This window comes from Phaenicophaeus curvirostris, chromosome 11, assembly GCF_032191515.1.
Source record: "Phaenicophaeus curvirostris isolate KB17595 chromosome 11, BPBGC_Pcur_1.0, whole genome shotgun sequence".
Taxonomy (NCBI): domain Eukaryota; kingdom Metazoa; phylum Chordata; class Aves; order Cuculiformes; family Cuculidae; genus Phaenicophaeus; species Phaenicophaeus curvirostris.
The window spans coordinates 22,105,131-22,132,585 of NC_091402.1; the positions used below are offsets into that span (position 1 = coordinate 22,105,131).

At 49.1% G+C, this 27,455-nt stretch overlaps 2 protein-coding genes across 3 annotated transcripts in view; one reads left to right on the forward strand and one right to left on the reverse strand.

Moving 5' to 3' along the window:
• Positions 1-27,455, forward strand: part of MAPKAPK3 (MAPK activated protein kinase 3) — a 96,038-nt gene that overhangs the window by 30,128 nt on the left and 38,455 nt on the right. The gene's annotated exons all lie outside the window — the stretch shown is intronic.
• On the reverse strand, positions 18,724-27,205 carry CISH (cytokine inducible SH2 containing protein). The gene is made up of 3 exons (XM_069865882.1): positions 26,613-27,205; positions 22,240-22,466; positions 18,724-21,777 (listed from the first exon to the last, which is right to left on the reverse strand). Exons 1-3 carry the CDS (start codon positions 26,657-26,659, stop codon positions 21,275-21,277), a joined length of 777 nt encoding a protein of 258 aa, XP_069721983.1. The 5' UTR covers positions 26,660-27,205; the 3' UTR covers positions 18,724-21,274.

A 27,455-nucleotide genomic window follows, 5' to 3' on the forward strand; every position in this document is an offset into this window, starting at 1 on the left:
TGCTCCTGTCTGGAACGAAAGCATCTTAACACTTTCAATTATACCATGGTTTCTCACTCTGTTTTCCACTGCATTTTAATTAGAGCTTATATTATGTTGTTCCTTAGAGCCTTTGTCATCTCTTTCAACTGTATTGTGAGAAGAGAAGGGGCCACCCAGATGTTTCAGCAGTGGAGGAGGGCAAGGTGGGGGCACTTGGAGACACAGGGGAGGACTTGAAAGATGAGCACGCTGGCAGGGTGCTGCTGATAAACTGATTGGCAGTGAAATAATTAGCCCTGGCACACCACCGTGCCTGGGTATTGATGCAATTTGCTTGGATCAAACTTTCAAGGTTTTTTTCCCAAGTCCTGGTCCAGGCAGCCCCGCTGGCAAACTGCAGTTTGTCACAGAAGAGGGGAAACTGGTGTGATAAATCCTAGGGCTGTTCAGCTGTGGGAGTTGTAGTGGGGGATGAAAACAGGCAAGTGGAGAAGTTCCACTTGATAAATGCAAACCTTGACAATCAAAGCCCTGTTTGGAAACCAGCTCTGTGGGAAATGGCTTTGCATTTTATGTGAGCTGGGCAGAAATAGTTGTTGGTGCTGGGTAGAGAATCAGTCCCTGAGCAGGGAGCCTGTGACACAAGGGGTTTGCTGGAAAAACGCAGTCATACAAGGTCAGGCAAATGTCTGACTGCACGGGCAGCGGCTGCTCCTTTCAATTCAGAACGTGTTTGTGCATTTATGTTGGGAGCGGGACAAAACAGGGGCAAATGGTTTGGAGAAATAAAGGATATTGCAAGTCCTCTGTGGAAAATGGAGAAGGCGGCGAGGGAACGTGTGCTAAAAGACTTGAGAAGCTGGGGGAATCTGAAGTCTAGAAATCAACTGAGGAGCTAATTTTTTTAAAGAAAAGAAAGAATGGAAACAATGAGGGGAGTGAACAGAGTGAAAACAGCAACTGTGAAAGGAGAGAATGAGTGGAGTATGGCCTGAATAAAAGAGAGGGAAAGCAAGCAACAAAAGTGTGGGATTGGTGTGGTTTCTGCGTTTGGTTGTGGACTCAGTTTGTGCAGGTCTACATCACCTGGAGGGTGGAATCACAGCTGCTTTGAGTTTCTTATATTTTGCTCCTGATTCAAAATGTCTCTGTTTTGGCTGGTGGAATGGTGGGAAGAGTGAGGATAAAAAACAGCTGGTTTTCTAAACAAAAAGAAAAAATTGTTTTCCTGGAGTGCTTCCTGCATCTTTTTTCTCTCGTATCAGTGAAATCACCTAACCTGCTTTGCCTGGACGAGAGTTCAGTTAGCTGTGTCGTCTGTAACTGAGCAGCAGTTTGAGTTGCAGCAACTGTAATTTAAAGAGCAGATTTAAGACTTTGTGTAGTAATGTAGTAATGTGCTTATTACAAATCCTCTATATTTATACCTCATATAGCATACTTAGTAGGTAGGATTCTATTAGGCTTTTCATGGCAGAGCAGAGGAAACCTAGCTGCCACCTTCTGCAAAGAATTGTCCTTCAAGCTGTTGCCCAGCTCATCTGATGCTGTTCTCCTGTCCTTTGAAATAGAATTTCTGCTTACAGAGTGTTGGTGTGCAGCCAGAGCAGGGAAGGAACACAGTCCGCGCCATCTGGGAAGGGTTTAGGAGCTGTTGTATTGTAGTCTTGGTTTTAGAGCTGATTACTCTAGGGAGCTGCTTGGATTTTAACAGGAGGAGCTAAATTAGGAAGGAGTGAACAACTCAGTATGCAGGTGGGAGGAGGAGCAGCATCGCCTGTCAGTCCCAACCAAGAGCATTCAAGGACTTGGAGAAACTGTTTGCAGCTCATCACCTAGGATACTGATTGTCAACACTTCCAGCATGAGCAACTCAAAACTTCCCATCAGGAAGTCCTCCTGACAGTAAGCTTCCTCTAATTACTCATCTTTCATGGATGTCAGCAGTAATCCATGGAAACCCCCGACTTCTGAGCATTGCGGCTTGAAAACCACTGGTGTAGGACAGCTTGGTGATGCCTGCGGTGATATCAGTGTGTATTTTATCACGTCTCCTGTCCTTTCTGTGTCAGAAAGGTTGTTGGATCTGAGGGAAGTTGGACTCTTTGTTCCTATGTAGTGACTGGTTGTTGTGCTGCTGGGTCAAAGCCAGTGCAGGTTTGTCCAGAGATAGTGTTGGTGATACTTTAGGCATCAGCTCATGTCCTTCCCCTCCTGACATTTTCTGATCTCCAGAAGCATCTTTGGAGTGTGAATTTTTGCCTGTTGTTCTCCGCCTGTGTAAGAAGGGATGATTTCCTTTGCAGTTGCTCCCTCTGGAAAAGTGAGACTGAGTCGTGAACCAGTGTCAAGCTCCCAATCCTCTTGATTTCTGGCTGTTTCCATGGCCACTAGGAACAGAAAAAGGCCTGTCACCAAATGGACCATGGTGTCTGGGGGTGTGGAGAGTAGGACAGGGTCCTTTTGGGTAGCGTGCATGCTTGATGGCCTGTTTTTACAAACCACAGCACAGGGTGTGTGAGTACATGAAGTTCCAGCATGTGGAGCTGCCAGATAAAGTACGCTGATAAGCCATGCTGGCGGTTCTTTGGCTCCCATGGAAGAGGCAGCATTGCACATGACTCACTGCAGCTTCTGCCCACCTATTTAAAGTAGAATGTGTGCACAGGAGCCCCAGGTGTGCGATCCACACAGATCAGTGCAAGTAACTCCCTGGATGTGCCTGGCTTGCCTGTGGTTGACAACAGAAGGGCTCTGCTAGGATAACTTCATGGGCTGGAGAGGATCAGCAGCGTGTTCTGGGAACGTTGTAAAGCCTAGATCTTGGCATTTGCTTCTTCACAGAAAACGGGTTTCCTCTTGTGCGTAATAAATAACTTTTTAAGAAGCTGCTGAGAAGGATGTGGAGTGAGACTGAAAGCCTTCTCTCTTCCAAAAGCCCTGCTAATGTATGCAAGCAGCAGTAAATATTTTTCATTGCAAACTGTCACGCTTGGTTTAAGATCCCGCAGGTGAAAGTCCGTAGCAAACTCTGTGTTACCCAAATGTGCTTCTTTGACCTTATGAAAACCAAATAAATGCACCATATTGTGGCCTTGGGGACAGGCCAGAAAAAACTCTGCAAATGGAGCAATATCATCACCTTGCATCGCAGTGTGGATGATTTAAGGAAAGCCATGTGCTGCCAGAGCAGGGAAACCCAGTTAATTTATTTACCTTCCTTCGGCTCCTAATTTTCATCCCCATCATCTGGGGTTTTCTTACTGGTATTTTTCAGCCAGGTGCTTGCAGAGCTTCCTTCTGAAACCCCTGCAGCTAAATGCTGTGCTGGGGAGAAGTGGAATGTGGGCCAAACCCTTTCTCCATCACCTTGGCACAGTTTTCTCAAATCAAGACAAATTGCATGTGATGAGCTGAGAAGAGAACTCGGTCCCAGATGAGTCTGGCTCACCCTAGAGCCATCTATTCCCTAGAAACAGGTTTTATAGGGAGGTGTGGGACGGGCTGCACACAAAGCTGCTGAGAGTGGAGTTGGGAGCCATGGTAGCTCCGTGTGAAGCCTTGAGAAAGCCGTGATGTAGGAATGCTGTTGTTGTACACAGCCACTGGATGGGGAGCTGGTAATGGAGATCATTCCCAGCACAGACTGCCCGTGCCAGGCTCAGCCTGGGTTAAACCTCACTGGCCCGTGGCAGGTTTCCTTCTCGATGGTATTTGTTGTTGCCAATGTTGACTTCGTACTGGTATTTGCTTCCTGCTGACGTACAGCGTGTGCTGATGCTGGGGAAGGAGTTTTGGTGGGATACCTGGGCATGGCTGCTGCCCCTCGTGGAGGTGTTTTTGAAGCCAGGAGCAAGCAACCTTGAGGTATGGCAGGAGCAGGGAGACAGTGCCGGGCAGGGGAGCCGGGGGAGAAGTGGCCGTGGCTGCTGCCTGTCCCAACGGGCTCCAGCTGGTCTCATCCCCACACTTTCCAGCTCTTCAAAAAGGAGATAAAAATAATCCTCCCGGGATTCACATGAAAAAAGGAGAAGGGAATGTCGGGAGTGGTGGAGGGTCTATGCAACGTGGCATCATTCCTCCCCCTCTTCTCCCCGTCCCCCCCAGCCCTGGGGCTGAGCGAAGGCCCAGCGGTTCTAGGAAGAGCTCGAGCCCAGTCAGCAGCCACCAGTTCTGGGAACTGCGGCCCCGGGCCCCACGGGACGCTTCAGGGAATTCTTGCTGCCATTCCAAGGATGGCAAAAGGGCTTGTCCAGTGACCTGAGGCTCCCCAGCGGCAGGGGGCAAAAGTTTGGAGTCCTGCCATGCGACTGGGAAGATTACCAGAGCCACAAGGGCCTGGAGATTTATGCCCTGCTCAGAACTGTACTACAGTGAGTTGTTTGGCTTCTTGGGGGAGAGAGAGAAAGAATTTGCTATACAGGAGATACCAGTAGTGACCACAGGAATTTAGAAAAGGGATATGGAGTTAAAAGGTCAAAATTTCCTGCCATCAGTCATCATCTCCTTGGTAGGAGTCGGCGAGGGTGCCAGAAGCCCAAGCAGTAATTTCAAGACCCTGAAACCTCCCACAACCACATGACTTTGAATAAATGAAACAAGAAGCAGCAAACTGAGATTGAGCCTGGTTTGTGCTGCTGTCCTGCGCTTTCTGCTTCCCGCTGCCATGGCTCCCGCTGGTTGTTTGCCTGTTCTGGGTGGGTGCCCCCTCCTTCGAAAGCAGGAGGCAATGGGAACTTTCCTCCCAAACCCTGCAGAGCCTCAAAGGAAAACACTCAGTGTTACCCACTGATAAATAAATGTTGTTCTCTCTGCCCGTTTACAAGGTAAAATTATGTTATGTGCTGCTGGCAGCCTGGGAGGAGTAAATTTCTCACAGCCCTGGACTTGAAATACATCCTACGTATAGGCACTGAGTTGCTGTTGGTCAACTTCAAATTAGCAGAGATTTGAGGAGAGGGAATGTTGGAGTTGAATTAAGAGAAGCCCTGAAAAGTAGGATTTAGGGTGCTGGGGGATGCGAAGTTCAACATGAGCTGGCAATGTGCACTCACAGTCCAGAAACCAACCATGGGACCAGCAGGGCACGGGAGGGGATTCTGCCCCTCCAGTCTGCTCTCATGAGAGCTCATGTGGAGCCCTGTGTTCGGTGCTGGAGTCCTCAGCACAGAAAGGACATGGAGCTGTTGGAGCGAGTCCAGAGGAGGCCAAGGAGATGATCCAAGGGCTGGAGCACCTCCCATACAAGGACAGCCTGAGAGAGTTGGGGTTGTTCAGCCTGGAGAAGAGAAGGCTCTGGGGAGACCTTAGAGCAGCTTCCAGTACTGAAAGGAACTGCAGGAAAGCTGGGGAGGGGCTTTTGGTCAGGGAGTGCAGGGGAGATGGTTTTAAGCTGTAAGAGGGGAAACTGAGATGAGATTTTAGGCAGAAATGTTTTCCTGTGAGGGCGAGAAGGCCCTGGCCCAGGCTGCCCAGAGCAGGGGTGGCTGCCCCATCCCTGGAGGGGTTCAAGGCCAGGTTGGATGGGGCTTGGAGCCCCTGATCCAGTGGGAGGTGTCCCTGCCCACGGCAGGGGTGGAACTGGATGGGGTTGGAGGTCCCTTCCAACCCGAACTATGCTATGATTCCATTCTATGATTCTATCAGTCAGCCCCCAAACCTCTTTCTTCCCACAGATTTATCGTGGTGCTGCTTCCAGCGTTTGATCTGACTTTCTGGTGCTGCTTTTAAGCCTTTCCTCTTCTCTGTTTCTTGGTTTTTTCCTGTGTATTTTTCCACTGTGGAGAAACTTGCATGAAATGAGAGCTAGCAAAATCATTTCAGCTCACATATGGTTTGGGACGAAGCATGTGCTCACATTCTGGGAGGAGGCGGCTGCTCTTGCTCTTCATGTAAAGGTCCTTAATGGATTCACAGGATTATGCTGCCGGAGTAGCTGTTCCATCAAAGCCATAGCAACTCCCTTCTTGCCTCTCATTTTCTTAGCCTATTAGATGTGTTTGGTTTCCATGAACCATTAAAATGCAGAAGAATAGCCCTTTATTAAGGTTTTATTAGCATTTAATTGGCTTTGTAGTTTTTGGTAGGAGATGAAACGGCTTCGGTCTTTCCTAGAAAGAGAACAGAAGGGTTGCAGCGCTGTGCTGGGGTAACTGCGTGGGCTCTGGGGTGACGCGGGCAGAGGCCGCTGCCATGGGGGTATGTGGAAGGCCAGGCACACTCCCTTCCAGGCAATAAATACATTGTTTTCTGCCCGAGCAAGTTTCCCTTCAAGTGAGGAGCAATGCCTGGGATTGAGAATGGAGCATGGCTGCATCCTCTGCGACTTGGACTGCCTCTGTGGCACTTTGGCTCACTGAATTGTGCCACGTGCTGGTTTGGCTCCTAAAGTAAAGCAGCTTTTGCCTTTTCTCTGCTTGGGTGTTCTCTGTGCCGTGTTGTTATGCCAGGAGTTACAGTGGAAAATTTTGCTTGCTGGACTCCACAGAACCTCCAGGCTGGCACAGCAGGGAGTTTGGAGCAACTGGAATGAAGTGGGAAAAACTGATAAATAACTGTGGAATGTTGCTGTGTATCTATTTATCTTGCCATTGCAGTGAGAGCCACGGCATGTAGGAGGTTGCAAAGCTCATCTCCTATCTGCTTCATCTTTAGATCTGTACCCATGTCCTACAACAGTGAGTGACCTGTTCTTTTTTTAGATTCCAGAGAAAGGTTCACATACTGCAGCACATCGTGCTGCTGAGAGGCTCAAACCAGAGCTAATCCGAGCTTCTGTGCCCGTTCAGTATGTGGCCATGGTGCTACCAGCTTGGGTCCAAGAGCAGCGTAGCTCTCTGTGTCCCCAACCTCGTAAAGCTGTGGCCAGTGCCTGATGAGCACCTTCCCACTCCGCCCCGTGGGCGCCCCAGGCTCTGCTGAGGAGCCTTTCACTTGTGAGTGGGACTGAGAAGAGTATGGGTGGGTTGAAAAGGGTCATCGTGCATATCCTGGACAGGCTTCTGAGGAATTCAAGTACGCCTCTCCCAGCCTTGCAGTGCTTAGTGTCCTTGTAACATCAGGATTCATTTCAGAGCCACGATACAGCAGGTTGCTTTCTGAGTTATTACAGTACAGAGAGGGCAACTGGAACTCTAGGAATAAAAAGCGTGTGTGCGGTGTCCTTGGCCTTACTGCTGCCACTTTGCTGTGCCAGTCCCTGCTAATGGGTTTGCAAATAGCCATTCTTGTCATGTGCTGAATTCTGAGTCATCTTTTGCCCCACAGCTCATGCTGAAAAGCGTCTGTAAAACTGCCAACTCGCCCCTTTTCCAGGCAGTTCTCCCCAGCCTCAGACACCCCTGTGACAAGGTGCAAGGTGCCGGCCTGGTGGGGTGTTGATGTCCCTTCCAGCCACCAGGGAAAGGTCATCATCAGCTTTGTGTGTTTCTCTAAAAAAACATTTCCAGCCGATCCTGTGCCTAGCGTCTCGTCCTCTGGGTTTCCTGTGGCTGATAGGATTTGCCTGTAGAACAAACCGGTGGCTGTTGGTTGGGTTGGGTTTATTTTCTTAATTTTTAATAAAACATGCAATTAGCTTCCTTAGAAAAGCCTGCCTCGGTGCTGTGATTGAGCGTCTGGCAGAGGAGGGACTGCTGCCAGCATGTCTGAGTTCCTGGAAGAGCTGAAGTGCAATGAAAATGACCCCAGGGAGCAATGGGCTTTCTGCAGAAACCCGGCAGTCTGGGGGAGGGCTGGCTCCCACTGCCTGGTTTTAAAAGCTCGTTTAGTTTCTTTTCTGCAGCCTGAGAGAAATGGAGGGAGCGACGGCGCTGCACACAGCTTCGCTCACATCCTCCGTGGGTAGGGTCGTAATGCTTCCTGCAGCATCGTGCGCATAAAGGCACCGGCCGTCCTGCAGTTTTTGTGTGTGTGACAGGGCACCCAGTGGGTACCACCAGCATCCTTCCTGTTCCCAGAGACACAAAAGCTCAGCACATAACTTACCCACTCCTTATTTACACTATAGACTTTTAATTTGAGATCAGATTGCCATTAGTATGATGTTTTCCTTCACCTTTCTCTGTTTTATTTGCTCTGTACTTGCCTCTCTGCTTTTATAGGAACAAACAGGAATTGCAGATTCCTTATCTGTGGTTTGATCTTTCCCTTGCCGGGCTGATCTGGCGATAGAGTCTGTTCTCATCTTTTTGGATCATTGTACTCCCACAGATGTTCTGATATTTACAGAATCGCTTCAAGCTTGTATACTTGTTATCTGGACCAAATGTTTCTGCCTGATGTTTGAGGGCGTTCAGGAAAGAAGGGGAAAACACCGCCTCAGTCCTTGCAGCAGAGGCCAAAAGGAATTGACGTGAAATGGAAGATCTGCCTATGTTACGATCTGGAAATAAGACCACGATGGATAGGAAGGATGTGGAAGTTGCATTCCACCCTACCTTGCTTGGCTTTCAGCATTCTCTGGGTGCAGCCTGAGACGTGAGCAGGCAGGGGAAGGTGCTCCTGCTTTGGGGCTGACTGGCTGGACCTGCTGCGTAGGAAACGCGTGTGCCCGCTTTGCAGGAGAGCGGGCTGGGCTGCTGTGCTGCACAGCGGGGAGAGAGCGAACCTTTGGAGCCTACGGCTTCAACTGCCTTGAGGTCAGGAGCCTGCCTTTATCAAGAAGCCAGCATGCACTAAGCCAGTGCGTGGATTTAGTGTGCTCTCTGCTCCCTGTGTACACACAGTGTCTTCCAAGAGGCTGATTTTATCAAACCTTCTGACTCACTGAAATAATTTAATGACCCTGTGTTTCAAACTGAGACAGAACCATGAGGGACTTGGTACTGATGGGGCAGGATTATGTCGTTCTCCTGCGGGCTCCGAGTGTGACAGATCATTGCCCGGAACACAAACCCCTCGTGACTCATCCCACTCCTGGCGTGTAGGGCGAGCATGGGCCCAGGCTGCAGGCCCTGCTGGCACTGAGCTCCAAGTAGTTTTCTTGTCTGCACAAGTGGGTTTTAGAGGTTAAGCAGAAAGGCATGTTGCTCTTGGTGTTACATTTGATTCGTGGATGGGTCTTGCTCAACCAATAGTCAATACAACTCTGTTTCTTGGCTAGTGAAAAGTCAGAAAGGGCTCTGCTTTTGTTTCCCACCCAAATGCAGCCCAGTTAATGCTCGTTTCTCCCCCTCCCCCAGCTCCTCCGTTCCCACATCAAAGCCTTAGGCTCTCTGTGGTCCCTGTGTGACTGCCCTTTCACACATCCTTCCATAGCTTGGGTGATTTAACTGCACCACATTTACCACAATACAGGAGGAAAATCAAGCCCAAAGTGTGGTGCATAGGTTACAAAATAATAGTGCATGGAATGGAAGAAGCAAAAAGTACTTTTCCGAGAAGGGGAGGTTGAGTACAATATCAAAATTACCTTTCCAAGCTCCTTTGGTCTGCCTTGGAGACTAAGAAAAATAGATATACACATAACAAAAGGGCTTGACATTTACCAGCAGAGGGAATTGAAACGAATCAGATGTGGTGTGTGAAGACAGCAGGAGGGAAATGCTCTTTCGTAGTTGGTTTCTTTCCAAGCAAATCATCTTAGTCATCTTCCGTCAGGCAAACACTGGGCGGAATGGTTGTTTGTCATGAGAAGGGTGTAGCCAGATGTAACAGCATCCAGCTTCCCAGGAAAAGCTAATTAGCTGATTGAGGAGTGAGACCTGCTCAGGTATGCTGGCGTTACACCACTCCTGCTAAATCCAAGCGAGTTTCCAAAGAGCGACTATGATTCATCGCAGCCAGCAGTGAGCCACAATGGGAAGGGTTGGCCGCCTTTAGTGCTCCGGTGAGCAAGGCATTTGTGTTTGTGCAAGAGCAATAAACACAGGGTGCAGGCTGTCAGACGAGAGGTCAAATCAGAGTGTATTCTGTTTGAGAGGGAAAGGACCAAGAGAAGACCTTGGTCAGGAACCCAAGAGGCAGGTTTACTTCCTGAGCTTATGAAGCCAGGCGTGGAAATGGGGAGGGGGGATTCTCCGCATGAAGATGCGTGGTCGATTGCCCTGGGGAAGGGGAAGCATTTAGTTAAGTCTCCTCTGCTTTCCTTCATTGTCCTACCAATCTGGTGGACTTGTCCCTTCTCTGGCAGTGCTGGAAGAAGGGAGGTTTGGCCACTGACAAATAGTTCTCGCTCGCAGTTAAGGCAGCATTGCAGAAGGCAAGAAAAAGCCACCTTTGTACAGAATGGCTTTGGGCCCAACTTTGTTTTTTGTGAAGGTTACTTGTTCCGCTGTGACCTCAGCAGAGGCGGTAGCGCGGAGAACCAACCCCTTTGTGCGCTGGCCCTAATTATTTCTCCAGAGCTGTTGCTGAGATTGTTTCTACATCGCGCAGCGGGTGCCTCTTCAGGCTTGGGTAGAGCCATGTTAGTTTTGGTGATGGGCTTTTTGCCCAGTGTTCAGAAAGGGCAATCCCGTTGCAGCGGTTCCCAGCCAGGCGTGTGGCCCGGGGCTCTGCGCGACGATTTGAGCTGAGGTTTTAGGTCAGAGAAGGAAGTTTGGGGAACCTGAGCTCAGTTTGATCCTCCCCAGGCCACCCATGGGCAGCCCTGTCTGTGCCCTGCAGTGGCTAAACCCACTGCCTGAATGTGGAGGTTGGGGTAGTCCTGTGTCATCCCCGGGGATAAAGGAACAACTTGAACACATCCTCTGTTCTTGAGTTTTCAGTAAGGTGCACAGGATGACTTTTAGCTTAAGAAAGCACAGGAACTGTCTGATCGCCAGAATAACTGGTTTAAGTGAGCACAGCTATGGGCTGCTTGGAATTTGATGTTGAAGAAATGACCTTCTTTCTGCAAGGAGAGCAATAATTTTAAAGCAGACCTTGAATTGTTACTTGGAAACTATGTAGGGTTTGAATCATCATTAATAGTCACACTTTGTCCTCAGCTTCTGGATTTTGTAGCTGCCTTTGCGTGTCTCAAGGTCTGGTTGGTCACCACAGGTAATCTGGTATTGCTCAGAGATTTTCTTATGCCAGGGAAGCAGAGGAGCAGAGAGGAGGAATGACAGAAAACTGCACTCATCCAGGCTCTGCTATCAAGTAGGGTGTAGGAGCTGTACGTCCAGGCCTTGTGTCCTCAGCCTTGCAGTCCCTGCCTCCCTTCTGGAGGCCACGAAAAGGACACACAAAGTCCCAACATTGCTCTGCCTCAGGAACAGAAGAGGAGGCTTCCTTTATCTGCCGCTTTTCCTTATGTTCCCTGAATACGCATATTGTTCAGCTGGGAAAGGAGGAGAAAAAGGAGGAGTTAAAAAATGTTGCTGGAGTTCATAGATTTAAATAATCAAATTTAAAAACAAATATCCAGGGACTTTTTTCTGTGGATATTTGATGTCTGTGCTGCTTGGCTGTGCTCACTGCACTGCTTTATCTGTGTGTAGGTTTGCTGGTGTCCGTGTACCTCCATCCTTTTCCCTGTTGCTGTTAATGCCACAGCCACGATTCTTTCAGGATAGCAGGCAAGTCGAGAGCTTTGCATCCATGGAGGAAGACTGTGGTCTGTGTTGATTTGTAACAGAATCGTTTTGGCATGTATACTGATCCCAAGGTTTAGGAACTTCCAATGAAGCTGCAGAAAACAATGTTTGATCGCTTGCATTCTTCACACAAACACACACAGAAACTCATGTGTATGGGTTTGGGGTGTCCTCACAGTACTGACCTGGGCAGGTTCCACCTGGCATGAATGACTCAATGACAGAGACCCTTCCCCCCTCCCTTTTCCTTTAGTTCAATAACATATAAATTTCATTTGACTTCATCTCCTATTGCATCAAAAAGCCATCTCTGCAAGGCAAAAGGATACATGAAAACTCAGTGTTCCCTGCCATAATTTGAAGTGCTTCCTTTGGTAGGTTTTAGTCCTCAGTTTTCTGCAAAGCAGCACTCCTGTACTGATCCTATCAGCCATGGGAAGGCTTGAGGGCAAGAGTGAAAAAATAATTCCTTTAGGCTTTGGTTTCCTGTGATATCATCTTCTGAAGTGCTTGTATTAGAAAGCAAACATACTGGAACAGCAAGGCATAGGGAGTATTTGTATCTCTGGTCAAGGTAAACCCTACAAGCAGTGTTGACCTCAGCTAGCTACGTCATCCTGTATTTGTTGGGTCATTCCACGAGATAGCTGCTACCTAGAATTCACCGGGGTCCCTGACATGTTCTCTTTCCATTCAGTCATTTGTTTTGTCAATAACTGCAGAGAGAACTTTGAGAGCTTTCCTTTCCACTCCAGGAAGGATTAATGATGCTGGGGGTAGGATATACAGCATTTGCTGGAAGCTTTGGGGTTTCATTCCACCTGAGAATTAAGCTGAAGAGGGATGCTGGCTGCTGCTGGGGAAATGGGGACAGAACATAAAGAAACAACTGCTTTGATAGTTACCTATTCCCTGTAACCCAAGCGTAAGAAGAGAATGTTTCTTCTGGCTCAGGGGAAAGGATTCTCCACAGTTTAAGCAGCTCTTTGACAGAAGTACTGCTCTTCCATCAGCAGATTCCAATAAGAAGAGCTGAGATAAAGGAGATGATTAATAGAGTGTTAATAGGCCAAATGAAAAGCACAAAGTCCTGCCCGTTGCCTCCTGCAAGTGGGGTTAGAAGGAGAAGCAAGAGAATACATTTATATTTATTGTCTGTTAGCAAATAGGACTGATTGTAACGTGCGGCAGGGGTAATCTGATTGTGTTATGGAGCAGACTGTCTCTTTCTGAGCTCACCCCTCTTCCCATCCAAGACCGAGAGGAGAATTCCCTCTTCCAGTAGTTGTGCTGGACCCTTCCTTCAAAACCATCTAATTTATGTGAAGAGATAGTATCAACATGATGTTCAGTGTGTATTTTCTATCGAAATCTGCTAATACCCTTCTGGTTTTGGAAACCAAAGAAGCCAGCCCATGCTGTTTCCACTTACTGCACAAGCTTTTGTCACGCTGACTTGACATTAACACGAGTCATTTTGTTTCCAGCTGATCTGTAGTGCTTTGTGTAAGAAAGGCTCATCTGTTCAGGTATGGCAGGCTGTGTTAGACAGCTAGGCAGGAAGGACCTAAGGGATGTAAAACATAATAGCCTTCGGCTACCTCCTTCACACGGCACTTCCAAACAAGAGGGAACCGCAAGCGAGGGAGCGTGTGGGTCTGGCCTCCTCCCTGCCTTGCCCATGGCTGGCGAGGCGCAGCGGAATTCTTCTCTCACCCTAGAGCCAATCAACAACTTCTGCAGCAAAGTGTTTCCCCACTACCTGAATGACCAAACTCTTCCTCGTGACCGGTTTTCAGTGTCCTGAGGAGCTGAGGTTATCGTGACATTTGCACGCTCTTGCTGGATCCGCTGTTGGTGAATCCCCAGTGTCAGCGGCCTGGCAGGTCACGCTTGCCCCGCTCCGCACTCCAAATTATTTGATCAGCAAGAAAAGGCTTTGCATGTGCAGGGAAGCCTTCAATCTTCTACATTCTTGGAAAGAAAAGAGCACTACATACTCCCTGTTCAGCCCCTGGCTCATTCTAGCAGTCTGGCAGTGCTGTTTTGTAAGTGTTCTTGCTGAACTGGTGCCCAGCGCTTCTCAGCCAAGATGGCTTTTGTAGCCCAGGAATGGAGGGGAGGAAATTAGAGGGGTGAACTGCAAGGAGTCCTTAAAGAATGTAAGAAGTATTCCAAAACCAAAAGCTTAGAAAAGAAGGGAGCAATTTTCAAAGAGTTACAGAGACTTTTCCCTGGAAATAGTGCTAGGTCACGTTTGAGGCTTATTCACGTTTACATTTAATCATAACAACACCTTTTATTACTACTTAACACTTCTGAACATGTGCAAACACAGCGTGTGCAGCATGTTTCTTCAGTGTATTTGCAGGCTCGGGGGTGGTGTTTGAACTTGGTCTCTGCAGCGCTTGGCAATGGCTGCGGTGACACTTGCATGATGGGAAGCGTCACTGCCAAGTTGGGTAACTTCTGACAAGTACCTACACAGCTCTGCCTTCTGGAAACGAGAATTCAAAGCCTGTTGCTGTTCTATGGAAGAGGCAGCCCTGACATTGAAGTGTACTCTGAACAGCTATTAAATCTCTGCCGGTTTGTGCTGAGTGAGCCTATAAATAACAAGCAGCAAGGGATGGTTGGATGAGGTGAGCATCCCAGGAGCTCAGCACTGGGTCTTCTCACAAATATAAGTTCTTTGTCACAACTATAACCCGGATGTGTTGCTTTTAGGAGTTGTCGTCACTGAAAGTTTTGTCTTAGCCAATGTGAAATGAGTTTGCTGAGATCAATACACGTTTGTCTGCTTGGTTTTTCATGGACTGATGTTTACATCCCGAAGTGGCACTGGGGATGTTCTCATTGGGTTATTTGTAGATGAATTCAAGTGAAGCCAGATCTTAACTGTGCAATACATGATGAACTTTCACTTTTAAAAATGAAACATCTAGTCCATTCCAAACATCCAGCGAGGCAGTGTGCGAAGGAAGGTTCTTCTGTGTTGAGTAAGCTGCGTTTCAGTGTTACAGTTTCCTTTAATGACAAGTTCATGTAAGAATTAGAGCAGGGATGGTATCCTTGTCTGTAAAACTAGGAATATTAAGTGGACCAAATTCAGCCCTGAAGTAAATTAATTCCCTCACACCCAGTGGGAAACCAAGCAGGATTGAGCCTGTTTTGTTTCACAGGTTTCATAGGCAGAGCTGTTTTGGTAAGAGCAGTGCTTCTCTGACAGCTGCAGTCGGAAACGTTGCAGCAGATCTTCTAGATGAAGACCATCACATGATGGAGTTACGCAGTCTGCCAGGCTGGAGTCCAAGAAACTCGAGTCCTGGCTGAGCTCTGCCACTTATTTTTGGTTGACCAGCTCTTCCTTTGTCCCTCCATATTTATATCCTAGGCTTTTGAGAAACACAAAGTCTCTGATTATACATTGGGACAGTCTAACGCTGCAGTAGCCAGCATTGCTTCAAGCTTTTCTTGTCACTGTAGCTGCATGGGGGTGCGTTAGAGCAAAAGCCTTTCCTGCGCAGATACAACAGCCTCTTAAAATAGCTATTTTTACAAAAACTGACCCATCCAGTTTCACCTCCTGCCATGGGCAGGGACACCTCCCACTGGGTCAAGGGCTCCAAGCCTCATCCCACCTGGCCTTGAACCCCTCCAGGGATGGGGCAGCCACCCCTGCTCTGGGCAACTTGGGCCAGGTCCTTCCCACCCTCATTGTGAAGAATTTCTTCCTAATGTCCAATCTAAATCTTCCCCCTTCCAATTTAAAGCCATTTCCCCTTGTCCTGTCACTGTAGGCCCTTGGGAAACGTCCCTCCCCTGCTTTCCTGGAGCCCCTTTTAGTACTGGAGCTGCTTTAAGGTCTCCCTGGAGCCTTGTCTTCTTCAGGCTGAACAGCTCCAACTCTCTCAGCCTGTCCTCGTATGGGAGGTGCTCCAGCCCTCAGATCATCTTCGTGGTCTCTTCTGGATCCTTTCCAACAGTTCCATATTCTTCTTGTGTTGGGGATTCCAGAACTGGACAAGGACTCTAGGCAGGGAATCCTTTTCATAGTTTCTTCTTGAAGTTTATTGCTTCGGCTACTAGTCAGATGCCTTTTTTCTGCCTGCTCTGTTTTGCCTACCAGTAGCCTTTTCCTTTGAACAAGATAATCTTTTTTAAGTAAAAAAAAAAACCCCACGTTCTTACTAGAATTTGGATATTTGTGTACACTCACCATTTATGTGATGTTAATATAGAAAACCTTTAATCTGATTTTATTCCTAGGCCCACTTTGTCCTTTTTCTTTAACCTTTTCTGATATATGGCAGAGGCGATGAAGGAAGTCTGCCTGATGTTGCAAGCTTGATGCCTTCTCCTGAAGGCCACTTGCCTCACTTGTTTGTGCAGCAGAAGCCAGGCCATCATTGTGTTTCTCAGGAAGCATAACTGGAAGATCAAAATGAGGTTCACATGAGGCAGCCTTAGCCTCCAGATAAAGCCGTGCCCCCACGCGTTCCTGTTCCCTGACACTCTGGCACCCGTGATTATAAAAAAATAAATAGGCAGGGCTGGGTGTGGGCAGAAAAGAGGCATGGCTCAAAAGAAATCAGCTGGAGTATGAACGTGTTATCAAGGCACTTAGCAACTGCATCGCCCTCTCTGTGTTATCACACCGTTAGGCAACACTGGCAGGTCTGGGTTCCCCTGATCTCTCTCTTCAAAATTCAGTGCTGGGTTGCTGTGAACAGAAAAAGGCAGAAGGGTGAATGCTTCTGCCCAAGGACAGGGCATCTCTCTTTAAATAATACCACATTTGTACCTTTGGCTGGTTTGTTTTGTAAGGAGCCACCTAGTCTGATGGGGTTTAATTCCATTTTCTCCTGCAAATGATAGGTGGGGTTCACTGGAAATGAAGGTGGATGTGTGGCAATGCTGATGGGGACTGAGCGAACTGGAAGGTGTCACTTGGCACCCACAGTTGGCACATCTTCACTGGATATGGATCTACCTCGTGTTCCGTGCCTCTGGACTGCTGTGGAGTTCTGGCCTGGGGAAGAGGACATTGCATTTCCAAGAGGGCTGCAAGAGTTCAGCAGTTGTTGGGGAGAGCCAGGAGGGAGCTGGGATAATTTGATTTAGACAGGTTGGAACAAGAAAGCATGATTCAGCAGGGCAGAACAGCCAAGAATACAGCGTCCAGTTAATTTGATTTTCATTTTCTTAATATCATCGATAGCCTCCCAGTACCAAAAGGGACTCCAGGAAAGCTGGGGAGGGACTTTTTCCAAGGGCATGGAGGGATAGGATGAGAGGGAATGGTGTTAAATTGGAAGGGGGAAGATTTAGATCAGACATTAAGAAGAAATTCTTCATGCTGAGGGTGGGGAGGCCCTGGAACAGGTTGCCCAGAGGAGTGGTGGCTGCCCCATCCCTGGAGGGGTTCAGGGCCAGGTTGGATGAGGCTTTGAGCCCCTGATCCAGTGGGAGGTGTCCCTGCCCATGGCAGAGGTGGAACTGGATGGGCTTTGAGGACCCTTCCAACCTAAACCGTTCTATGATTCTATTCCTGAACCTAATACTCTGCTTTTCAGACCCTCAGTGTGTATGTCTGTGGTCAGAAACGGCAAAGCAAGTGAGAGGCTGGCCAAATCATCCTGCACTGGTACAGCAGACTGCGCAGGTCTCGCCGGGAGAGGTGTTGCAGCCGTATTGCAGTGATTATAAAGATCAGTCTGCATTTGCATGAATGCTCCTGTTTCCAGAGGTGTGGAATTCCATCATAAAAATCAGTTGAGTTTGGCACAGGAATTCGCAGAACGTGAACCTGTTTACTTTAACAAAATATGCTGAAGATGCAGGAGTGGGAGTTTTTCAGATAACAGCGATGCAGTAAAACCACCTGTGCCTGCAGTTGTGGGTTGGCTCGACTCATGCCAAATGTGTCTGTGGAAAGGGAGCAGCAGGTTTCTTATCTGGGGCAGAGAGTAGCCCAGCTAAGGGATTAAGAAATTTCTTCATGATGTGCCAGAAACGCTGCATCTTTCTGTTCAGTGTTCCAGGCTTTTCAGTGTTCCCCTTTAAAGATGGATGCAGCTTTTCCTCCCTTTTGTTTTCATTTTTCCACTTACATTGATCATGATTTGTTTCTACCCTGCCTAGCTTGCTTTCCACCTTTCCTGTAAAGCTAAGAGGGACGTGAATAGTTTTGTTTAACGACTTCAGCTTGAGTGGATGATTCCATTGGCAGGATTTCCCGGTTGGTGGGCGATGGAAATCTACCCGTGGACTCATCAATGAGGTTGTGGAAACATTTGCTAGTGAATGCCAGCCCCTGGCTGGCATGGAAAGGACAGCACGTGCTTTGGGAGTACTTCAAAGCACTATTTTGAACATTGGAGCCAGTGGATTCAGACAGGAATAGCAATGGAGAGGAACTGGTTGAGCTCCTGGCTTTTCTGAGCATGTTTTATGCTCCCAGTGATTGAAAGGTTGCCGTGCTTTGTGTCAAGCAGGGTAGGGGGACTGTGGCATGAATGCTTCCTGTGCCAGCAGAGGGGTTGCCCAGTGTATTCCCTTCATTTGATAGAGGTAGGACAGATGGAGTGGCCTCTGTGTCCTGCTGTCACCCCAGGGCAGATCCAGCTCCCCGCTGGCTCCCTGCCTGATGGGGCTGGTGCGTGAGCTGATGGGAAGGGGAAAGGGTGCAAATACAGGGAAACTGAGGCCCAGCAGCAGCAGAACGTGGGGAAGAAGGTGCTGCTGTGAGGCTCCCACCCAGAGCATGGTCTGCCTTCTATGGACTCGTCTTTCCACACTTGCCATGTGCAGAGTTTTAATTTGGAGGCAAATTGAAGCCTGCTCTAAACCAGCTGCCAACCTCCCAGTTATGTTCCGTCTCCCTCCCCCAAGACTGTAATGGTTTTCTGTGGCACACAGAAGCAACACAAAAATCATTCCTGTGCCTTTCTACATCATGAAAGAACGTTCCTTTAGCCCTCATTGACCTTGGACACAGGGTCAGCCGCTGCTTGGCTGGGTGCGGTAGGAACCAGGCCCACGCTGCGGGTGAGTCTGGTGTTCGCTCTCCCAGAACCTGAAGGGCTTTTTTTTTGTTAAAGGTTTATGTGTCTTGTTTGGAAAAATCAGTCAAGTTTGCCCAGTCTTCTTGGGGAGGATTTCTGAGAGTAGGAAATGAATTTGTCCCTTTGGATTTTACCAAAGACTTTTACATGGAGTGGCTTGAAAATATATTTAAAACGTTTATTTAAAATCCAAGTCAAATGATTTTTAACAAACTGCCTCAAGACAGAAGAAACTGACTTTCTGGAGTAACTGTATTGTTTATTCTTTGTATTGCGGTAGCACCTAAAGAACCCTATTGTGCTAGATGCGAACAAACGTATAACAGAGATGGTCCCTGCCCATACGGGCTCCCAGCCCTCAGCTCAGCCTCCGCACCGTCCCACTGGGACATCACCCACATGTTCATTCTCATTATGTGCTGCTATTTCAGCTGGAGGGGCAATGAGGTCAAACCTGACAGTTTGATTCCCTCCTTACCCCCAACAGAGAAAAAACTGAGTAGGAGGCAAGTTTCAGTGAGCTGAACAGCTTGCCCTTCCCCGCTGTACGGTTTGTCATGCGCTGTAGAGACCGAGCCTGGGGCCGAGCCGTGTGGGCTTCCTGAGATCACTGCTGCTCCTCAAAGAGCCCTAGTTTCCTTGTTCCCAGTGTCCTCAGGCTGATAGAGGTGTTTGGATAAAAGGAAGCCTTTTCAGTGGTTTATGTTTTATATATTATTTTAAAAAAAAAGGTTTGTTTTGCCTTCTAAGTTGTCATTCTCCTTCAGTGCCTTCCCAGGGCTGCTGCCATATGGGGAAAGGGGGAAGGATGTGTTAAAAAGCAAACCTGACATCACACATGCATGCTGTCAATCATCAAAGTATCAAAAACAAAGCTTGCAAGAGCACAAACTTGTATAAATGTGGAGAAAAAAAGAAAAAAGGACTCCGACTGAGCACCTCGGGCTGCCCTGTCCCTCTGGGCATTTTTAAGGGACAGTGGAAGAAACCCATTTTTTTGAGCTTGTGTCCTGGGTCACCATCCCATCCTTTCCCACCTCCTCTCTCACCCCTCAGGTATAGCTGGGATTTGTCTCTTGTAATTTATGGAGCCTGAGAGAGAATCCCAGGGAGGGATGATCATTGGGTCATGCTTGATTAAGTTACGGGGACTCAGGGGCAAAAGAGGCCAAAAAAGAATTTCTTTAGACCATTCTGTTCCATCCTCTGCTCTCGGGGGCACGGACTGGCTCCTGCAGGCTGGGAAGGCGATGGGATCACGTACGTGAAGAAGAAGGGGCGACTTCTCTGTCTCTGCTCGGTCTTGGGCAGATCCCATCTGCCTTTTATCCCCCCTATCTGCAAAAAAGCAAGGGAGAGCCATCGTGCTTCCCTTGCAGGGGTGGGAAGGGGATGGGCAGCGAGGAGTAAACCCCAAAAATCTAATTAAGGAAAATAAGGTGGAGAAAGGGAGAGGAGAGGTCTGGACCTGGGAAAACAGAGAAGTGGAATTGTGGTCTCCCATGTGTGCTAGAGCCTGGCTCTGAGTGAAGCCGCGTGGCTCGTGGATGGTGCTGGCAGAAGCCAAGCAACTGGCAGCTCAGCATCACGTTAGCAGAGAGGAAGGACAGCTCTTTCTACCGAGGTGCTTCTAACTGGTTACCCCTACAAAATAAATAAATAAATAAATACCCCGATGCTCGGTGTGTCCCTGGCACAGCTCAGCAGAGCCACCTCTGAACGCCGGTCTTGCCCCGCGCCTCCCAAGGCAAGAACAGTGCCACAGAACAGCAAAATGCAAGCCAAAGGCAGAGTGCTCCGAAACCAAATCCCTCTGCCTGCAAGTAACAAAGCTGGGGTTTTGATTACATGTTTCTAAGTGTTTTGTCACTCCTTTGGAGATGGATAAGATGAAAAAGAATGGGATGAATGCTCCCTGGCCCAAGCTCAATGTCCAGAATATCTACTTGGAGCTCTCAAGGAAGAAGGGCTTCCTCTAAGAAGTCTCCTGTCTACAAACTAAGGCGCAGCGTGTGCCTTTGGGAGGGGCACAGGCTGCTGCCAATGTGCTTTGAGGTTATGATAACCAGCTCCCTGTAGCTCAGGAAGGGAAAACCCATTCTTTGCCTCTGCTGAAGTGGGTCCAGATGCAGTCATCCAAGTCCCACATACCCCAGAAGTCTGGGGGAGCTTGGATGTGGACTCCTGCGGCCTGTTACAGGGACAAGCTCAAACAGGTACTCTTTGGATGTGAATCCAAATCCAAATTCCCACAGAGTTTTGGCTGGGAGCCTTTATCCTATCTCTAATTCCACAAAAAAAACCAAACTAAACAAAAAAAACCCCAATAAAGTAAAAGGTGCTTTTAAAATACCACGAGGAGAGAAACTGCCATGGAAATAAATAGTGAAAATAACAATGTCAACATTTCGGTGTCACAGCAACTCTGAAATTCAAGTAGTGTGCGCACACCTACAGCACCTTCTGACAGCTACTGTTGGTGCGGCCTGAGGTTCAGAGCTCCGGTTGCGTCCCGTTGATCACCAAAACCACCAACTCCTCCCTGGCGCTGGAATGGATTTAGAGAGAAGGGGAGAGGAAAGATGGATGCAGTCTCTGCTGATCTTTGCTGTGCCCACCTGATGCCGCGCTTCAGTGCCACGGAGACACAGAGTTCTCCTATGTCCGCCCCGTCTGTCACGCCTGAGACAGAACGGCCACGCTTCAGAGCTGGAAGGGGTATTGCTTCAAATAGTCCCCCATCCGCCGAGGGAGTGGGAGCTGGTCCACGTCGGCCGCGGACTTGTTAATCCGTAGCCGGCAGAGGTGCTGTAGGCTGGGGATGTTGTCCTTGCGGCTGAGCGGTCGGATGAGTTTCAAGTGGACTGCAGCTGCTGCCATCTCTTTTTGCATGGGAGGTAGAGGAGACGGAGGCGGGTAAGGAGCTTCGTTCTTGCTGTCCGTTGTGCAGGACGTGACATAGTGCTGGATGAGACTGACCACATCTGGGAAAGCCAGGATGCGAGGCTTGGACAAGTAGTTTGAGTCCAGCCGGAACTTGCTGTCGGCGTATTCAATGCGCACGTTGGTCGGACCCCGGTTCGTCTTGACAGAAAGCGTGAACAGGTAGCTGGGGTGGGTGCTGTCCCGTACCAGGAAGGTGCCTTCAGGCATCTTTTGGAGATGCTGCTTGGCCTCACTGGCAGTGATGGATCCCCAGTACCAACCTGGAAAAGCATCCCAGGAAGAACTTGTTAGAGGGATTAAAGGACTGGCAGCATATTTCAAGATGCCTCAAAGACAACCGAGTGCAGGGTTTGGGAAGTAACCAGGCCCAGAGTTGAGAAGAGTTTCAGATATTAAGGCTGTGTCAAGCTGTGAGGGATTTCTACCTGTGCCTGACGTTGCCATGCCGGGGCTTGGGATGGGGAGGGCTACTTTGGCAGCTACTGCAGTTTACAGAGAAAGAGGGGCCTTCTTGCATCTCTTTCTCCTGATTCAGTTATAAAAGATGAAGCTTTTGCTTATGCTTATAAATTACTTCATGACACGAGTTTGCAGAGACTGCAAAGACACGTGCTGCATCCACCAGAGCCAGGTTCCCAGCCAAGCTGGGATCGGGAGAGCCTGCCTGGGGTGCGGGTTGCAGTTGGCTTTCCGTAGCCAACTGACTTTGAGCTGAGCCTTACCAGATTCTCGCAGGTAGGAGAAGGTTTTTGCAATGCAGAGAAGGTCTTCCTCGGGGTCTCGCGTCTGAGGGGGGTTGCTGTCTGGAACCGGGGCCGCAAAGGGAGGCGCAGACTCCTCCTGGAAGGCCACAACTGGGAGCGGCTGCATGATGGGCTCTGACAAATCCGCCGCGATGCCCCTGAGCGACAGCCTCTGGATCTTCTCCTCCGCCAGCAAAGGATGAGGTCTGAAATGAAGGGCACGCTCTGCTATATTTCCTCGCCTTGAAATAGGTTGCAGCGTCTGCTCAGCGCATGCTACCTCCTACTACAACATGTTATGTTTTATAAACAGATGCTCGGTATGATTATGTTTCAAACAGAGAGAGGCAAGAGAGAAAAATCACACAGCTAAAGATGAGCCCTTAGAAACAGGGAGAGCGACTTGGCCTCTTTCACCTCGGAAAAAGGTGGTCTATCTTGCCATTTAGGTTGATTTGAAACCTGATATTTTTAGATGTTGCCTTTTAGTTTCGGAGCCAGTGACTTTCATAGCAGCAATATAGCTTCACTTACATGATTACAATGTTGGAGCATTTCTTTTTCTGCCAACTGATTTGTTAGTCATTTACTGCAATATAATTAGAAGCAGAATGGGGAATAGCTTGGGTTGCGTCCTACCCGCTTTCTTCTCAAGGTTGACCTGCTCCTAAATGTGTCTGGTAGAACTCAGGGCGAGCTGATCTTGTAGTAGAACAAAGAAAATCCTTGTTTTAGCCAAGCCTGTGCTTTCTGACAACCCTAGTGTTCAATGGTACGACAGAGATCTCCGTGCGACTGTAATCCCTTCAGGATTACCACAGCAGGAGGTTCTGCCATGCTGGGCCGCTAGGAACATTAATCCCTCTGTGCCTAGAGAGCCTTAGTGCCGTTTCCCAAAGGCAGCAGCTCTCCTGGGCCATGGGTGCTCCTGCTGTGCAACATAGAGATTCCTAAAGGAAGGCAGCGCTCCAGGGGGAGGATGGATGTTGAGGGTCAGGTAAGGCTTCATCGCAGGGAATAGAAGCAGAAGGAGATTCGGAAGTCATGAACCCTTCCCTTCCAATCTTCATCCTTCCCTGTGCTTTGTCTGAACAGTGGCACGTGAGGTGCAGACGTGAATGTGCTGTGAACTGCTCTGCCCCTCATCACGGCTTCACTCCACCTCCCAAACTGCTGAGCCACAGGTACGGGATGGGGAGCAGGAAGGAGGCATTGCGGGGAAAAGTAGCTTAGAGAGAACCTGGAAAGGACGTTGCAGTGATTCGTGAGCGAGAGCCACGATCAGTCCCATGACTCTGCATTTCTAATAAAACCACATAGATTTGCAGTAAGGTTTTCATAAAACCACTGAGTCTGCAGAGACACTTCTTGCCCATGTGGTACACAGCCCCCCTCGCTTCTGCTGGCGTTCAGAAAAGGACATTCTCCCTTTTCCCACATGTCAAAACACAATTTGGAAGCAGGACGCTTCCTTGGCATTTGTGGCATTTGATCCTCTTTAATTTATCTCCATGGGTAGGAAGCCAAACCTAATCAAAGTGATCGCTGGCCTTTATCTCCACCAGGCACCCTTGATCCCAGGGACTATGTTTTCCCAGAACAGTAGATCTGAATGTACTTTTACACTGGCAGATCACTGCTGGGAGACAGCCAAGTTCTCTTTTAAGTCCCACCTGAGCTACATTTATAGGTGGCGAGGGCTGCATTTTTAAAGAGATTTGGATGTCTCCCTCTTCACGTTATGGTCTTCTCAATTCTCTAGCTACCTGCCTTCTCGGGGAAAGGAGATTCCTGATTTTCCACCTCCCTGCAATTTGAGCAAGAAGGGCTATTAAAAAGGTCCGTCTCCATATGAACTCAATCTAATGGCTGGTGCTGTGCGCAGCGGGTGTTCCACAGCACTGCGGGCAGAGCGTTCCCTCTCAGACTGTTCAGTGAGCTGAACGGCCTGGGACCAGCGTTAAGTAAAACAGGCCTGCACCGCTCACTGCCCTCTCGTTCCCCAGAACCTTCTCCAACCTTAATGTTTCTATGATTCTATTCTGTGATTCTATGAAATCTCTCTGAACTTATTTTCTCCTGGAACTTTTTTCTGGCCTTCCCATTGGGAAAGGTTTTGAACGTTAGGAAAACTTTTCTCGTCCCTAGCATGGAACTACTAAAAAGTAGTAGTTTTCTTTTTCTATCCTTACTTTGGAGAGGAAATGAGGAATTGGCTAAGAGACCAGGAAAGATGGGAGAGACAGCAAAGCCAGCTTGGGAAATGCAGGAAGCTGTGGATTTCAAGGGCTGGAGCAGTTCACAGTTCCATCTTTGACCGTGCATATCTGTGAGTAGGTCTTTCTGACAGAGAGTCACCCCGGGGCTCTCTCAAGCCAAACCTATGGACTTAAGATGAAGTTTCCCACTGCGCTCGCTCCCTGCTGCCTTACACTTTCTGCCACCTGAAGCTGAAGGAGCCCAGACCTCACATGGTCACTGTGGAGATTCTTCCACTGCACCCAGAGAAGGGCTAAGCTTATCCCCTTCCTATTTTCCCTCTGTATTTCTCTTTATGCTGCCCTCTCTCCCCCTACAAAGTCCTAGTGTAGGTAGTCTCAAAGGAGCATGGTGGGATTAGGAATTCTCATAGACTGGGAGGTACTGGTGTCCTAAACAATTTTGTTGAAGAAAAAAGAGCTGCTGCTGTGTCCAGAGCAGCTCCAAGCTCAGGAAAGGGAGAGCAGAGGGATCAGTGAGGAATGGCAGGCTGCAGCTCTTAATGGAAGTACATTCGCAAGAGAGGCAAGAAGAGTTTGCTGGGATAAGGACGTGTTGAGAAAGGTGCACTGACATGAAAAAGTCAGCCCTTTAATGGGAAAGTATTTGAAAACGATTGGTGTTTGTAAGAAAGGAGGTAGAGGAGAGGTGTGGAGGATCAGGACTGAAGACAGTAAAGTGTCAGCACAAGCGTTAGCAGTTTGTGTGGAGTCTGGAGAGACAGAGCAATGAGCTTCCCTGGGCTTGGGCAGTTAGCACTTCAGAAAGCCTCGGGAGGCCAAGGAAGTTCAAGAGCATTGGGTACCTCTAGTATCATTTAGTGTCAGCTTTGCTGATAAGGTAAAACTTTGTAACACAGGGCAAATGGTACAAGAAAAAGTGTGTGGAGCTTGGTGTGAACAGGAGGCAGAGTGTAGAGTCCAGGGTGTCTGAAACCCAAGAGCATTATAAAAAATCAGCAGTCATAGAAGGAGATATTAAGAGCCAACCGTGTACCCATCTGGCTAAGTAACAAGTTCTCAGTGGGCAAAGGAAGCAGTAGCTCTGGTACATTAACCCAGGAGAAAAGCCTCAGAGGAGGGTTTCACAAAGCCTAAGCTGAAAAACGAAGTCCCTTTGCGTGGCTCCAGGAGCAGCAGCAGTAGACTGAAAATGAGAGTGGAAACAAACCCACTCGAGTAGTAGGAAAGTATTGGCAAGCGTGAACTCTGCTTGTCTGTGGAACAGACTCTGAGGGGAAATGGCAGAGAAATCCCCAAGCTGTGGTCATTTAAAGCAGAAAAGGCAGAGGAATCGTGTCTGAGGGAATCCATGGAGGGCAGGAGGGATGGGGAACCCTGGCATTACGGCTCGGGCTGAAGCGAATGCTGATACTTCCCAAATACACAGCATGTGTGAAAATGCCAGATGGTTCTGCAGAGCAAGAATTTATGGGTGTTGGTGGCCTGAGCAGATTCTACAGGCACTGAAGTGGTGCCAGAGAAGGAACCAGCATGTACCTGTTTCCCCAAAGAAGGGTGCTGGGACTGTGTATGCCCCACAGGTTTTGTGCTACAGATCACTGTGTGTTCATACATGGAGGTAATCTTACCCCAGAAACAGAAAGCTAAAATTAAGTGTTTAGCATGAATATTTAGTTAGAAATAGACAAAACCATGTGAAGCCTGGGGAAGTGTTTCTGTGTAAGCGGCTCGTCTCCAGTGGGACTTTTGAGAACCCCTTTGGGTTGCTCACACACAGCTCTGAGCAACGCGCCCCAAGTTCTCCCTCATTTTCACTTCCCCGACGACTCTGAATTCCGTGCAGCTTTTCAGCAATAGAAATCGGGAATCATAGAATGGTTTGGGTTGGAAGGGACCGTAAAGCCCATCCAGTTGCAATCCTGCCGTGGTCCCCTGGTTTCTGGGCACGGACTGTACAGAGCAGACACGGAGACACCCAGGCACAACCCGGCGCTGGGGCAGTACAAGCCATTCCCGGTCTGCTGTGCTCACACACGGCGGCTCACACGAGCGTAAAACCCGTCCCAGAGACTCCCGCTAATCCCGATTCCCGAACCACGGCTTCGAAAAGAAGGCTGCGGCGCGGCTTACCCCTGAACACACAGGATCATGTCACTCCTGGACCAAGGGAGGAGCATTAAGTCTTCAGGAAGGTGGGGAACGCGCTCTCCTCTCCTCCTCTCTTCTCGTCTCCTCGTCCTTCGCTTCCAGGAGGAGCAGGCTTGTCCCAGCCTCAGCTCGGGGGCAGCGGGCAGAGGAGGCTGCGGAGCCCCGGGGCTTGGGGCCGAGGGCACCCCGGCTGGCAGGGGGAGCCTTGGATCCTTGAGCAACTGGAGCCGGGAGAAGGCTGCGGGAAACGAGGCGTCCTGGTTCTGCTTTGCAGAACGCGGCAGCAAAAAGAGTTTAAAAAAAAACCCCACCTAGAAAAAAAAAGGGGGGAAATCGCGTGGATTTAAAAAGGAACCGAGCTTCCCTTAGAGCGGTGGCTTAGGAAGTGTTGGGAGCTCTGGGATCTCAAGAAGAGGCAGCGCTAATGGGAGCGGCGGGGCAGCTCCTGCCCTTCCCTGCGTCGCTCTGAGGAAAAACCCGGCTCGGTAAATCCTTTGTTTGCCCTTTCAGCCTGTTCCAGGAAGCGAGGGATTCCTGGAATCGCCTGGGGCGCGCATCGCTCCGCCGATACCGGCCCCGGGGCGGGGGGGAGGCAGAGGGGAGGGGAAAGAGAAGAGCAGGCGAGGGTATAAATAGCGTGTCCGGCTCGCTGCGCCGGGAGGGGCAGGGCCGGCCCCGCTCCTTCGCGGAAACGGCTTTCATCCCGTTCCAAGAACTTTCCAGGAACGTGGGGCGGGGAGCGGCCAATGGGAGCCGCCGGCGCCGCCCTCCATCAATGGGCTCCGCCCGCCGGCCAATGGGAGCCGAGGGCACCGCCCTCTTATG

Bases quoted from the DNA above. Each gene is read 5' to 3' on its own strand.
- CISH (XM_069865882.1), bottom strand. From the start codon at position 26,659: ATGCTCCTCCCTTGGTCCAGGAGTGACATGATCCTGTGTGTTCAGGG. The intron at 22,467-26,612 runs GTAAGCCGCGCC...CCTTCATTTCAG, and splicing joins ATGATCCTGTGTGTTCAGGG to ACCTCATCCTTTGCTGGCGG. The intron at 21,778-22,239 runs GTAAGGCTCAGC...ATGCTTTTCCAG, and splicing joins CTCCTACCTGCGAGAATCTG to GTTGGTACTGGGGATCCATC.